A 15450-nucleotide genomic window follows, 5' to 3' on the forward strand; every position below is an offset into this window, starting at 1 on the left:
TCTCCCACTCAAGTACTAACCAGGCCCAACCTGTATGTGTCGCATCGGGCGGCGCCGATCTTCGTTTCCATAGCCCTCGGCCTCTCGTCTATTACATAGCTAGGGTTACAGTGGGGGGCTAGTCCTCTGGTAACCACGAGAGTTTAACTCCCCATGCACATCTGTATTGCAGCGTGCCTTGCCAGATGGCGGTAGGTACCATTTTTATGATGGTCTTTGGTATGACCCGACCGTGAATAGAACTCACGATCTCCCGATCGAGAGGCGGACACGCTACCACTAGGCCACTAGTCGGTTTCTTCAAGGCAAGGTAAACAGTACTAAATAGGAGTACTAGGTGAACTGTAAACTCTCCTAGCCTTACCTTCCCCATAATGGCCAAGGAGTCAGCAGTTTATTTTTTGTAGTGGGCACTCTAGAATACAATCCCAATTCCAAAAAAGTTGCTGATAATTTCAAAATGAGCATGCATTTAAAAAAAAAAGAAGAAAATCTCAGTTTTGTCATCTGATATTTTGTCGTTGTACCATTTTCAATGAAATCTAGGCTTTCCATGATTTGCAAGTCACCGCATTATGTTTTTATTTACATATTTACTTTTTTGGAATTGGGGTTGTGATTCTGGGGCTCAGAACTATAAAGGACGTTCCTTTCAGTTATAAAATGATGCGTCCGGCGCATCTCAATGAGGCATTTCTATTTCACAACCATGCTTAGATCCACTTTCCAACCAGATAATCATCAACCTCAAATGCTGCCCCTCTTTCTCTCATCAATCGCCACTTTCTGTTTACTGGCATGTGTTGACATTTTTCAGCGGTCTAAACATAATAGTAATCAAGTCTGGACAATTTAAAATAGATTTTCTCTTCTGCAATGGTTCATACAAGTGCTTTTAGTGTTGAGGCCCTTTGTGCCATGGTGATGTAGTGAATCCACAGTTGCATAAAAACCACTTAATACACACTAATCACGACATTACATTACAGGCGTTTAGTAGACGCTCTTATCCAGAGTGATGTGCAACATACCCAGAGCAGCCTGGGGAGCAGTTGGGGATTAGGTGCCTTACTCAAGGCCACTTCAGCCATTCCTACTGGTTCAGGGAATTGAACCAGCCACCTTTTGGTCCCAAAGCTGCTTCTCTAACCATTAGGCCATGGCATCCCCAACTAGCTGCCTCAAAGGGTGAGGAGATGCAATTCAGTAATCATCGTGCCTAATAACACCTGAGACTAGGCAAGCGAGATTGAGATTTACCCTTCTGGCTCACCATGAAAAATTCCTATCAAACTTTGGGGATATCATAAATAAATCCATCACAAAGTCTTACGAAGATACATTTATTCTTAACACGTGGAACATATAGTATAAAGATTTCATACCGAATAAATTATATTCATTAAGCCAAAAAACATCAAGATTTTTAGCTACATTGTCTGAAATACAAATATGTAGAACCCATAGCACTTTGGGGTAAGGGATGATTTCTTTCGGAACTGCCTAGGTTTGGTTGAACGTCTATGTTGGAGCCATAGACAGTAAATCTGACATTTCTCCACACGTGAACTAATGTGTTTGGGTTGACGATCGAGAGAAAATCCCGTGTCCCAGACGTATGTGAAGGAAGGGAATTAAATAAACACATGGCAATGCGCAATGAAGAGATCTTGAGTGTAACCTTTAATTAATCAAAGATTAAAAATGGTGAAGAGCGCAATAAAGTGAGAGAGAGAGAGAGCAAAGTGTATTTACATTACATCATTTACATTGCAGCCTGAACTGCATCTGAAGCTCAAGACCATTCCTAAGAGGTGATTTCTTTGAGGGTCAAGTCATACAATCAAGGGACAAAAGAGGTCGGGGTGTTGTACACGATACTTTGGGGGGAGAATGTCTTTTCCTCCCCCCTCGCTCTAAATAAGAACAAAAATCATTTTAAAAACTACAGTTTTTGCTGCCAAGTCAGCATTATTCTCAGTGTGAAACATTATTATCATTATTATTATTATTATTACAGTATGTTTACAGCTCGTCACTTTATGGTGTACAGTACAAAAAAAGTCATACAATCTCCTGTACAGGCCTTCCATTTACAGATGTCTGTTCACAGCCAATGACCTGGTCCCTGGGCTCAGTGTATACATCATCCAAGGTACAATTTATAGCACAAACGAGAGTCTGAAACTGTAGAACCTGCAAACAAGAACTAGACCATGGTTTCTGCCAGCCCAGTAAACCAAAAGGACCACTGGGCACCTTTATTCCCCAAACTCACTGTAATTGTGAGAGCAACTTTGGTTAGTTATATTTTATTTTTCTTTTCTTTTTTTTTTAAATCTACTTTTATTTAATTTAAAAAAACATCCTTCCAAAATGTCAGCACACTCTCCCAAGGTCATAAGTCACGTATCCACATTAGTTTCTCTTCATTTTATTTGTGTGTTAAATCCACTTTGTGAAATCCTTCCTTAAAAAGAAGCAAGGTAGAAAGAGCAATCAGTGGAATTTGAGGTGATTTTTGCATAAATTAAAAAAGGACAGTCAGTTTTCGCTGTTACATTTCTCCATTCACACAGATTCAAGGGGGATAAAAGGAAGAAAGGGGACAAAGCTCAGCCCCACAGCTGTCATGACTGGCCAATCAGAAACAGTACATCACAGATCATGTGGGACACTCCTGAGTTCAGGAGGGGGGATACAGAGACGTCCAGTAGCCGTGACTCATACAACATAAACTCGGAGTGGTTCTCCTCTACTTTGGCGAGGGCATGCAGGGCGCGGGCAGCCCGCCGCATCATGTCCACGCTAGTGGGTTCAAAGTGTGGTCCCTGCATATGCAGCAGTGAAGCTTGACTCTGCTGGAACTGTGTGGCTGCTATACTGTCCTCCAGAAACCCCAGGAGGTTCCCTATACTGCCTTTCTGCACAGCAATGGCCCGAGCTGCCAGGCTGTCACCCTGGGCCAGGTTGGCTAACAGCACCACTGCCATCTCCCGGCACACGGGTACCTTACGGTCACCAATTAAGCGTACCAGTGAACTATAGAATTTCTCCAGGCGACTGAAGGGTGGCGTGGCTAGAATGAGGTCAACATTATTGTCCTGGATGCTGAGCTTGCTAAGGGTCTCAAGAACCATTCTCTGAGGGGAAACAGCACCATTAAGCCCCAGTGTTGGGAAGGGATCAATGGCTTCTGCTGAGGGGCAGACAGCCCAGTGGAGAAGACCATCCAGCAGTGGTAGGCAGATACTCTCGGGGTACATGGACAGGTCCAACTGGCCTGATATGTTGGCCAACGTGACCAGACAGTTTTCTCGCAGAACCTCCAGACAGTCCCACCACCATTCACCTCGCTCACAATTGACTCCTCCTTCCTCCTCTTCCTCTTTCTCATAGGTGACAGGAGCCTCCTTGCGCTCAGGATGCCGGTGGTGCAGGAGCACCACACGGCCCAGTATTAGCAGCAGGCCTGGGTGTTTGGACATTTCACTGTCATTGCCGGGGATAAAGGATAGACTCCGGACGATGTTAGAGACGCATATGCAGCGGCGGGCTAACGCGTCCTGCCATTCTGACAATATGCACAATGGGGACTCATCCTTGCTGTATGGCTCATCCTCAAGGATTTTAATGCTGTTGATTTGCTGTGAAGGGTCAATACCAAACAGGAACTTGTTCTTCTCCTCGTTCTCAATGTCATTCCGCACAGATTCTTCAGGCACTGCTCCCGACCAGCCAGAGAGCACGTCGTCAACAGTGGCCATAATGGTAGTAGATGCACTGGCAACAGCTGTGGTGTTCTCATTCTCCAATGGTTGGCCTGAGGAAGTCTGAGACTCTGGTTGCTGCTCATTTTGCTGGTGTGGTATGCTCTTTTCATCCTTATTTCTGTTCTCAGTGACCAGGTCTGCTATGGGAGGTACCTCAGTATTGACAGGCACCCGTTTGTGAAGTTTTAGCAGCTCCATCTTGGTCTCAAAGTGAGTTTGGATGTGCTCCGTGGTGTCACCTCCACCAACACTCCAATGAATCAGCCCACTGTCAAAAGTCTGTCTCCGGCCCAACTTGCTGGTGCGACCAATGACAAATGGGTCTTTCTTCCACACTACCTTAATGGGAAGCTTGTCAAATTTGCTACCCTGTTTAAGCTTTTCCTGTACTGCACCACTGTCTTGTAAGGGAGCAGATAACTCATGCTCTCTAGATGAAGAGCTTTCTCCATTCTTCTCTTCTTCAGACTTTTCACTGGATTTCTGGTCATGCATAAGCTCATCATTCTCATGCTTGACTTGGATCTGTGATGCGTGTTGACTGCTCTGCTCCTCTTTATCCTCTTCTTCATCCACCTGCCCTACTTCCAGGCTTTCTTCATCAGACATATCAGTGTCGGGAGCATCTGGGTCAATCAGTGTCCGCTGCCCAGGATCTCCAACCTCGTATTCTTTCAAGATGCCAAAAATTTCAATGAGGCATCTTCGGAAGTACTCAACTATCAGTTCAAGGAAGCCAGGAAGCTGAATGAAAATAAAGTTATGATCATCAGACTAAACACAAACACCCTTTTCATCTTGAGACACTTTAATTTGTTTGCTCCAGTACAGTATGTTCATTATATCCACAGTACTGCAGACATTGCATGCACATCTCACCTGACACAGACTGAAGGTAGAAATGCTATTATCGTCATATAGAAGAATACTGATGGTGTCCAAGGCCCAAGTGCTCTCTGCCAGCAATCCTGATTTGAGAGACATCATGACTCTCCAGGCTTCCGGCGTTCCTACAAGCATATACATTTATATATACACACACACACATGCACAAAAACAAAGATGAAGCAGTTGATGTACACATGTATCCCATGGCAAAATGTATACACAGCTTCTTACCAATATCTTTCATCATGAGTCGGCGGCGTGGTTTGAGGATGGGCTGCGTCGCCTCTACAGATCCTGAAGGAAAGGCCACATCTCTCCTGATCACGGGAGGCTGTACTGGCGGGGGAGCTGCGTGTGAGGCTGGGACTAGAGGTACAGCTTTCTGATTTTTTATCCCAGTGTGCATAAAAGGGGACTTGCTGGGTGATGGACTGTTCTCCATGGTTCTTGGCATGGGTGCTGGACTTGATACCTGTGGAATGTGATTCTGAGAGGACTGAAAATTGGATTGTAGTGTTCTAGACATGGGTGGGCCAGAACCACCAGATCCATAAGGAGGCTGTCTCTGGTTGACATGACCAGGCCATGGACCTTCATGATTCATTCGCTGGTCTGAAGGCAACATGTCTTCAGAACGGTTCATGGCATGGTACCCTGGACCCGGAGCGGGAACTCCGGGAGGTCCCTGACGACTGGGATAGTTGGGATAGTTTAGGTCATTTCTGCCTTGCCACATGGGACCTTGAGGCCCATCAGGGACAGATGGCAAAGGGCTGCCCATCATCTGTGGTGGCACGGAGGACTGAGAGTTAGAGCCTCCGGCATTAGGCCCCCTGTCCCGTACAAAACCAAACGGGAACTGACCCTGTGGACCAGGTGGACGTCGGTCTGTACCAGGGTAGGCATTATACTGGCTGTACAGGTCCTGCTGGGGTTGAGGTCCACCTGAGGGCTGAGGGCCTTGTTGCTGCTGGCCAGTGAATGAATACATTTCCCCCTCATGACGCTTTGCTGGAGGACAATAACCTCCATCTCCAGGCCTCTTCTGTGTGTAATTCTGCAAGATGGAGTTTGGGAATTTTCTTGTTAAACATTAAACACAAAGACACACAGATAAAGTTTATTATTTGGTAAATCTGCGTGACATAACCTATATTTTAAATAAAACAACAAGGCAAAAACTGATCATGTTCAGTGCTATACAAACCGCCTGCTGTGGGTAGATTCCAGGCTGCTGATTTGGGTATTGTCCACTAGGTGGTGCACTTTGGCCAGGGTACTGATTAACATAGGAATCATGCCTACAGAAATGGAATTATGGATAAATAATACCAATTTAAGAACAAGGTAATAATCATTACAGGTGCAAAACATGACAAGTAACATTAACCTTTGCTGCTGCGGATTAGGTGAATACATCCCCGAGTCCGCACCAGACGGCAAGGCGTTCGTTTGTGGGGCTCCAGGACCTATACTGCCATCTGGACTCAGACCTGGCTCTTGTCTGTAAGGACATACAGAATGATAAATGTACATGATTTTCTTTTAAAAACTTAGTTTTTGCATTTTTTAAGCATAACCCCTTATCTCATATCGTATCATGAGTCACACTGATGAGCCACTTTGTATGTGGCTCCAAAAGGTATCTTAACCTGTGCTTGTATAGTCTAGTTCCTTTTCCCCCATGGCCGGTGCCTGTTTCTTGTGCTTAACCAAAACTACAACATAAATGACAAATTACTATATACAAACATTAGCTTCGTGTTAAGACCCTGACATCTGAGAGCAGTAAATTACAGAAACTACACACAGACATCTATATAATAAATTAACGATATGTAAAATATGTGGGATACGTTTTAAATAGTGATTTACAGAGTACTGAACTGTAATTTAGTTGATTCATAAGCCTGCCTATAAACTGTACAATAGCAGACATTTTGAGAATGCAATATTCTGTTAACAGTTACAGTGGTGCTTGAAAGTTTGTGAACCCTTTAGAATTTTCTATATTTCTGCATAAATATGACCTAAAACATCATCAGATTTTCACACAAGTCCTAAAAGTAGATAAAGAGAACCCAGTTAAACAAATGAGACACAAATATTATACTTGGTCATTTATTTATTGAGGAAAATGATCCAATATTACATATCTGTGAGTGGCAAAAGTATGTGAACCTCTAGGATTAGCAGTTAATTTGAAGGTGAAATTAGTCAGGTGTTTTCAATCAATGGGATGACAATCAGGTGTGAGTGGGCACCCTGTTTTATTTAAAGAACAGGGATCTATCAAAGTCTGATCTTCACAACACATGTTTGTGGAAGTGTATCATGGCACGAACAAAGGAGATTTCTGAGGACCTCAGAAAAAGCGTTGTTGATGCTCATCAGGCTGGAAAAGGTTACAAAACCATCTCTAAAGATTTTGGACTCCACCAATCCACAGTCAGACGATTGTGTACAAATGGAGGAAATTCAAGACCATTGTTACCCTCCCCAGGAGTGGTCGACCAACAAAGATCACTCCAAGAGCAAGGCGTGTAATAGTTGGCGAGGTCAGAAAGGACCCCAGGGTAACTTCGAAGCAACTGAAGGCCTCTCTCATATTGGCTAATGTTCATGAGTCCACCATCAGGAGAACACTGAACAACAATGGTGTGCATGGCAGGGTTGCAAGGAGAAAGCCACTGCTCTCCAAAAAGAACATTGCTGCTCATCTGCAGTTTGCTAAAGATCATGTGGACAAGCCAGAAGGTTATTGGAAAAATGTTTTGTGGACTGATGAGACCAAAATAGAACTTTTTGGTTTAAATGAGAAGCGTTATGTTTGGAGAAAGGAAAACACTGCATTCCAGCATAAGAACCTTATCCCATCTGTGAAACATGGTGGTGGTAGTATCATAGTTTGGGCCTGTTTTGCTGCATCTGGGCCAGGACGGCTTGCCATCATTGATGGAACAATGAATTCTGAATTATACCAGCGAATTCTAAAGGAAAATGTCAGGACATCTGTCCATGAACTGAATCTCAAGAGAAGGTGGGTCATGCAGCAAGACAACGACCCTAAGCACACAAGTCGTTCTACCAAAGAATGGTTAAAGAAGAATAAAGTTAATGTTTTGGAATGGCCAAGTCAAAGTCCTGACCTTAATCCAATGGAAATGTTGTGGAAGGACCTGAAGCGAGCAGTTCATGTGAGGAAACCCACCAACATCCCAGAGTTGAAGCTGTTCTGTACGGAGGAACGGGCTAAAATTCCTCCAAGCCGGTGTGCAGGACTGATCAACAGTTACCGCAAACGTTTAGTTGCAGTTATTGCTGCACAAGGGGGTCACACCAGATACTGAAAGCAAAGGTTCACATACTTTTGCCACTCACAGATATGTAATATTGGATCATTTTCCTCAATAAATAAATGACCAAGTATAATATTTTTGTCTCATTTGTTTAACTGGGTTCTCTTTATCTACTTTTAGGACTTGTGTGAAAATCTGATGATGTTTTAGGTCATATTTATGCAGAAATATAGAAAATTCTAAAGGGTTCACAAACTTTCAAGCACCACTGTACCAGAAAATTGTGTAATTCTTGTAAGTTGCAGAAAAAACAGTATGAAAATAAATGTTTTTGTGATTTCAAATTTGAGTTCAATGTTAAACATCCAGCAAAGTGTTTAATAAATACAAGAAATACTTTCATTTGTTTTTAAGGAATAAAAGGAAAGACTTTAATGAAGTATGATGGTCTTTCTTTCTGTAGTTTTAGGACAACAGTAAAATATTATTTTGCAAAAATACATCAGATCAGAAACAGTTGAAAAGTAAACCAAACAATCAGAATAGAAAATTTAAATATTACATTACACACGGCCTCCCCCCAAAAAAACCCCTCACCATTTGGATTTAAATAAACAAATACTTAAGAGTCTTTGATTGGATAATTACTGCAGTGATTAATGTGTTTCAGCCGCAACAATTCTTTTAACCCTAACTGATGCAGTGAGTAGCTTCTCTCTCTCTCTCTCTCTCTCTCTCTTTTTTTAATAACCATGTCAGAAAACGTAAGCCATGCTCATGGAAAAGATGTTTCTGTATTTCAGAAGGTCAAATTATTGGCCTGCATCAAATAAAATCAAACAGTTAAGGAGATTTGAGCTGAAATGCGTGAAAATGGGTTAAGAACTGTCCATCTCATTATTAAAACCTGGACGGATAGTGATGAACCATCAACTTTACAGAAGAAATATGGTGGGAAAGAAATCTTGACTGAGCGTGATCAGAGATTACTTACACACTTGAAGTTTAATCATCAAATAAATAAATAAAACAACCCACCACAATGTACAGTAGAACTCACGGCTCTGTTTAATCGTGAAATTAAGCTCATTTCCAAACTCACGGGATTGGGGCTAAACAGCTGTGTGTCCAGAAAGAAATCACTCGTTATTGAGGATAATCAGGAGAAAAGGTTTGTTAGGGAGCATAAAGATTGGACTCTGGAGCGATGGAAAAAGGTCATGTGGTCTGATGAGTCCAGATTGACCCTATTCCAGAGCGATGGGCGTGTCAGGGTAAAGAGAGAAGCTCATGAAGCGATGCGCCCATCATGCACAGTGGCCGCTGTACAAGCCTCTGAGGCAGTGTGATGATCTGGGGTTGGTTCAGTTGGTCAGGTCGAGACTCAGCAACATTATGGGGAAATAAAATGAAGTCAGCTGACGACCTGATTGTACAGAATGACCAGGTTTATATCAATGGATTTTTTTCTTTCCTGACAACACAGGAATAAAAGTAGGACTCGTATTGTGAGAGTGGTTCAGGGAGCAGGAGGAATCATTTTACACATGAATTAACCCCCACAGAGTCCTGACCTTAACCATACTGAGAGTCTTTGGGATGCTGGAGAAGAATTTACAGAGTGGTTCTACTCTTCTGTAGTCAAGACACGCTCTTAGGGAAAAACTAATGCAACTCTGGAAGGAAATAAATGTTGTGATGATGTTGTATAAGGTTGCTGTAAGAATGCCACATCGTAATCAAATATAAAGGCAGTTCAATAAAATATTAGTGTGCAACTTGTTTTGGCCAGGCAGTGTATTATATTGTATTTTATATATATATATATATATATATATATATATATATATATATATATATATATATATATCTGGATTAATGTGAGGCGTAGTGAGTACATGGCAAAAGTGTCATACAGCAGTTCTGCCAGTAGTTTGTACCTTCGGTCATATCCTGGTCCAAAAGGTCCGTACTGTTGTCTGTGACCTAACTGCATGTTACTGATAGGTCCTGGAGGGCCTCGGTTATATTGTTCACTCATTCCACTGCTGGGGCCTTGTCCCGGATTCATGAACTGCTCACCTGCTAAACGTAAAGCAGGTACATAGTTAAGTCACATTCCCTGGCATTTAATGCTAAAATCAAGAGAGTCAGAATATTAGCAATGATTCTGAAACGAGAGAAGCAAATCAGTGTCAGAAGTGCTTTAGTTCCAAAAGTAAAATGTAAGCCTAGGTCAGGTGTTCAGAGAAATTCAGTTTGTGGGTAACACTTGACAAACATTTCTGTCCCGTCACCACTGCATTGCCACTATTTGATGTATACTGTGGCAAGAAAAAGTAAGGGAACCCTTTGGAATTACCTGCATTTATGTATAAATGTATCTTAAAATATGGTCTGATCATCATCTAGGTTACAATAATGAACAAACACAACGTGTTTTAACTAATAATACACAAATTATTGCTCACTGCTAAAAATACAAATCTTAGGAAGTTTATTTGTCTATTTTCAAGTCAAAACATCTCGCCACCCTTATTATAAGACATAATTGCCCAACAAGCAAAACCTCATTTAGCTAGAAAGGCTAGTTTTTACTGTAGACAGTCCATCTTGAAAATCTTGTCTAGACAAAATGTCTTGAAAAAGTCTTATTTGGAGCACCTTTGAAAATAAAACAAGTTTTTTTTAAAACAAGTAAGTACATTTTGGACATTTGTCAAATGCGGTTCATCTTGTTTCAAGAAAAAAAAACAAAGTATGCTTGTTTTGGGAATAAATGAACTTTACTGAAATCTTTGAATCTTTCATTACAATTCAACTCCACCTTACAGATCCTAAGTTTACTGCGACTGTTTTCTCAGTCATTCAGAGTGAGCTCCTTCTAGATGCTCTACATACTCGAGACCAGACAAGTGCCTTCACAAAGGCTATGAGTGAGTGGAGGGCGATCTAGTGAGCTCTTTTTGGAATGCTGTGAGTTAAGTTCAGTGGGTTTTTTTTGTGCCTGATCTTGTAAACCCCTCGTACACATGAATAGTCAGTGCCCCCAAAATGCACTGTTGCTTTGGCGTTGTGTAAGCACTGTAAGTCAAAATGCGTAGACTTTTTTTTTTGGTGCCTGAGGTCCTGGGGAAGTGGAATCTTAAGAGATGTTTTAATGTTTGAATGTTGAAATGGGAAAAAAAAAAAAAAAAACTTGTTGCAATGCTACACGTGTCGTCAACTTGATTCAAGATAGTCTCTGGTCTCATATCTAGAGTATTTTACTAATTACAGGTCACAAAAGGAGAATCTTTTAAGCTAGCAATGCTTAGTGGTAGAATTTAACAATCCTAATATTAGTATATTTATCTTAAATTCAGTTTTTACTGCTAAGACTTTGTCATGAATTTAAGTGAAATACCCTTAAAATGAAATAAATAAAAACGACTTGAATGGCTAAATGTAAGAAGTACGATCTTGTTATAAGAACTATTATGATTATTTTGAGTTAATCAGATCTCGCATAATAAGTTCCACAATCTTATTTTGGAATTATTTCATCTAAAAACAGGTTAGATTTTTCATCTTACTTTAAGAAATCTTACCAAGTCAAATTTGACTAGTTCCACTGGCAGATTTTTTTCACCTGATTCAAGCAAATATGCTTTGTTTTAATCTTTTATTTCTTATTTTTGAAAGGCCATTTTTTTGCAGTGCTTTGCTCTTGTCCGTAAAGAATACATCATTCAAACATTCACAATGCATGTTGGAAAATTTGTGAAACCCTCCAGGCTAATGACTTCAACCAATGCTAATTGAAGTCAGGAGTGAGCAAACCTCAAGTCCAATCAATAAAATGAGATTGGATATGTGGGTTAGAGGTACTTTGATAATCAAACATTTTGAGTTTGCTATTCACAAAAAGCATCTGCTAATCTGAGGCATGCCTCGCTTAAAAACAAACAAACAAACAAACAAACAAACAAACCCCCGTTGATTTGAATAAAGCCGGAAAGGTTTACAAAGCAAACTCAAAGCGTTTAGATATTCATCAGTCTACAGTTAGACAAATGAGATGATTTGCTACTGTGGCTAGTTTCCCTGAAAGTGGGCACCCAGCCAAGATTACTCACAAACGCTGAACACAGAATTCTCAAAGAGGTGAAGAAGAACCTCAGAGGAATATCTAAAAGCTTGAAGAAATCACTGGAACTGGATAATCTCTCTGTTCATGAGTCTACCATCATATGCCAAACATTGAAAAGGCAGTATGTCCATGGCAGGGCACCATGGAGGAAGCAGCTGCTCTCAAAAAAAGACATTTGCTGTGCTCCTGAAGTTTGCCAAAGAGCACCTTAACACTCCATAGTGCTACTGGGAAAATGTTTTATGGACTGATGAAATGAAGGTTGAATTATTCAGGAAGAACACACAGTACTACATATGGTGTAAATACGGCACATGAACATGCAGTTCATGACTGCACCCACAAATGCAAGTTAAAATTCTACCATGCCAAAGAGAAACCATATATATATAACCAATATCCAGAAACACCGCCACCTTCTCTGGGCCCGAGCTCTTTTACGATGGCGAAGTTGAAAACTGTCCCGAGGTCTGACGAATCAAAAGTAGAAATTCTTTTTAGAAATCATGGACCCCATGTCCTCCAGGCTAAAGAGGAGAGGGACCATCTGGCTTAACAGTGCACAGTTCAAAAGCCAGCATCTGTGATGGGCATTAGTGCATATGACATGGGTAGCTTGTACATCTGGGAAGGCATCATTAATGCCGAATGATATTTACACGTTTCAGAGCAATATGCTGCCATCCAGACAAAATCTTTTTCAGGGAAGGCCTTCCTTCTTTCAGCAAGACAATGCCAAACCACTTTCTGCACATATTACAACTGCATGGCTCCACAGTAAGAGAGTCCGGGTGCTAAACTGGCCTGCCTGCAGTCCAGACCTGTCTCCCTTTTAAAACATTTGGCACATTATGAAGCACAAAATACGCCAAAGGAGACCCCAAATTGTTGAGCAACTGAAATTGTATATCAGGCAAGGATGGGACATTATTTCTCTTTAAAAACTACAGCAATTGGTTTCCTCAGTTCAGCACTGTGAATTTTTAATGGGTGCAGTCAGTAAAGACATGAAAGATGACTGTGTGTGTTATCAGTTAAAACAGATTGTTTGTTCAATATTGTAACTTGGATGAAGCTCATACCATGATTTCACTTAAATTTATACATAAATGCAGGCAATTCCAAAGGGTTCACTTACTTTTTCTTGCCACTGTAGTTGCAAGCTATACCACCAGAATTCTCACCTTTCCTCATACCACCAAAAGGGTCCTTATTTGGCTCATAAGGACCTAAACGACCCATTATATCTGGGCCCCCCATCCCGGGCTGGAAGCTAGAGTTAGGCGTCAGTGAGTTCCGTCTAGCAAAGGCAGGGTCTCCTCCATCAGCAAAGGGGTCTTGAACGTTCACACTGCTCCTGTTTGAGGATTAGACAGAAACAGCTGTTGTTTTATATCCAACACCAATCATCTTTAATAAATCATCATCACTGATCAGCGTCTCATGATTCAAAGTTTGGACATACCGCACACCAGGCATAGGGGGCATCTGGCTGTGGGGTGTTGATGCAGGGGTAGGGGGCTTCAGATCATTTCCTTCAGTCATGGAGCTACTAGTTGACTGTGGAGTCTGGGGGCCCTGTAATGATCCAGAGCCCGCTGGAAAAAGGTTCAAAAAGACAGTTATAAGTTCAGGCAGGTGTGTGTATGTATGTGTATATATCATCAGGGATGAGATTTTTCCGCTTTTTTGCGGAATTCCGCTTTTTTGGACTCAAAAATGCTATTTTTTATATTATTGCAAATCCGTTGAGAAAATGTTTTGATTTATTGGGGGGGGTAGGGTTCATTTATCCTGGTGACTGAGACTGAACTCGTCAGTTGATAGATGTAGACCAGTGTTTACATTTCTATTCGAATGCCTCCATTTTGATTCCCGCACAATCTTGTTTAACGATAGCTTGTATGTGAAGTAAAACTTATGTTATCTGCTTTATGATTGGTCAGAACATCGACATTAAGGATATAACAGCCAACCAACATTCATCATAGTGAAAACTTTCCTGCTATTTCACTGTGACTTCCAAATTTGCTTGTGTTGTACATTTTGATAGTTATTGTGTTCATAATACATTTAAACATCAAAATGCCGAATACGATTGACAAGAGAGATGAAGCTAAGGTGCATGAAATAGATGCGAGTGTGGTTGGATAATAAAGTTACGCTAGCCCCGGTAGATAGCAAGCATGGATCAGTGCCGGTAACCATTGGTGAATTCGTGAAAAAAACTTGATGTTCCCGGTAAAATTCTTTGTATGGTGTGTGACGATGTAATATTTTACGGATCAAGAGGATTAAAGGCTCTACAGAGTCATGCCGGATCAGTAAAAAAACATTTTTGGTAAAAAGAGCAATTACTCCATATCAAGTGCTTTTAAGCATACTTCAAGTTCAACTACACCCGCGGACCCGGGCACGAGCAATCCGCTGGCGACCGGTACTGCTGCGACCACCACCACAGGCTCAGCTTCAACGACTTCGTCCGTGAAGTTCATCGTGCCGATATCAGACAGGGTATCGCACCAGCAGGTATAAGTCAAAACTTTTTGTTTGAAACATTTCATTTATGGGTATATTGTTACAAAACCTAAAAGGCTGCACTGAACATGCTGAAAAACTCAAACAAGGTGGGATATGATATTTAAGAAAGAATACTTGTTATGATACAAAAGTTTCAGTTGATGGCATGTTGAATTGGGATATTAACTTCTAGAAAAATACATATGTTTCATTGCTAAAATTAATGGGTTTTGGGTGTTTAAATTGCCAAAATCCATCAGCTTCTGGGGGCTTCGCTCCCTGGTCCCCCACCGGGGCATTGCCCCCGGACCCCCCGCTACTTTTCAGATTTTTTTCTTAACATGTACTCTCATTCCTGATATATATATATATATATATATATATCATCTCATCTCATTATCTCTAGCCACTTTATCCTTCTACAGGGTCGCAGGCAAGCTGGATCCTATCCCAGCTGACTACGGGTGAAAGGCGGGGTACACCCTGGACAAGTCGCCAGGTCATCACAGGGCTGACACATAGACACAGACAACCATTCACACTCACATTCACACCTACGGTCAATTTAGAGTCACCAGTTAACCTAACCTGCATGTCTTTGGACTGTGGGGGAAACCGGAGCACCCGGAGGAAACCCACGCGGACACGGGGAGAACATGCAAACTCCGCACAGAAAGGCCCTCGCCGGCCACGGGGCTCGAACCCGGACCTTCTTGCTGTGAGGCGACAGCGCTAACCACTACACCACCATGCCGCCGATATATATATATATATATATATATATATATATATATAAATAAACAGTTATTCCACGAAATTGAGTCGTACATGAGCTGAT

The 15450-nt window shown here is 41.6% G+C and overlaps 1 protein-coding gene across 2 annotated transcripts in view; it reads right to left on the reverse strand.

Moving 5' to 3' along the window:
• Positions 1-1664: 1664 nt before the first annotated feature.
• The window catches only part of arid1ab (AT-rich interactive domain 1Ab), a 180372-nt gene continuing 166586 nt past the window's right edge, over positions 1665-15450 (reverse strand). The window contains exons 13-20 of one of the 2 annotated variants that reach the window (XM_060904975.1): positions 13558-13690; positions 13277-13449; positions 9901-10042; positions 6052-6165; positions 5869-5962; positions 4893-5718; positions 4653-4783; positions 1665-4517 (exon numbers count right to left, since the gene is read on the reverse strand). In XM_060904975.1, the coding sequence (XP_060760958.1) occupies positions 2631-4517; positions 4653-4783; positions 4893-5718; positions 5869-5962; positions 6052-6165; positions 9901-10042; positions 13277-13449; positions 13558-13690 (3500 nt within the window). In that variant the 3' untranslated portion in view covers positions 1665-2630. Of the gene's footprint in view, positions 4518-4652; positions 4784-4892; positions 5719-5868; positions 5963-6051; positions 6166-9900; positions 10046-13276; positions 13450-13557; positions 13691-15450 lie in introns of both variants that reach the window. The other variant, XM_060904974.1, reaches the window with a different exon arrangement.

The sequence above is a fragment of the Neoarius graeffei genome, chromosome 22 (genome assembly GCF_027579695.1).
Source record: "Neoarius graeffei isolate fNeoGra1 chromosome 22, fNeoGra1.pri, whole genome shotgun sequence".
In the NCBI taxonomy this organism is placed as follows: Eukaryota; Metazoa; Chordata; class Actinopteri; order Siluriformes; family Ariidae; genus Neoarius; species Neoarius graeffei.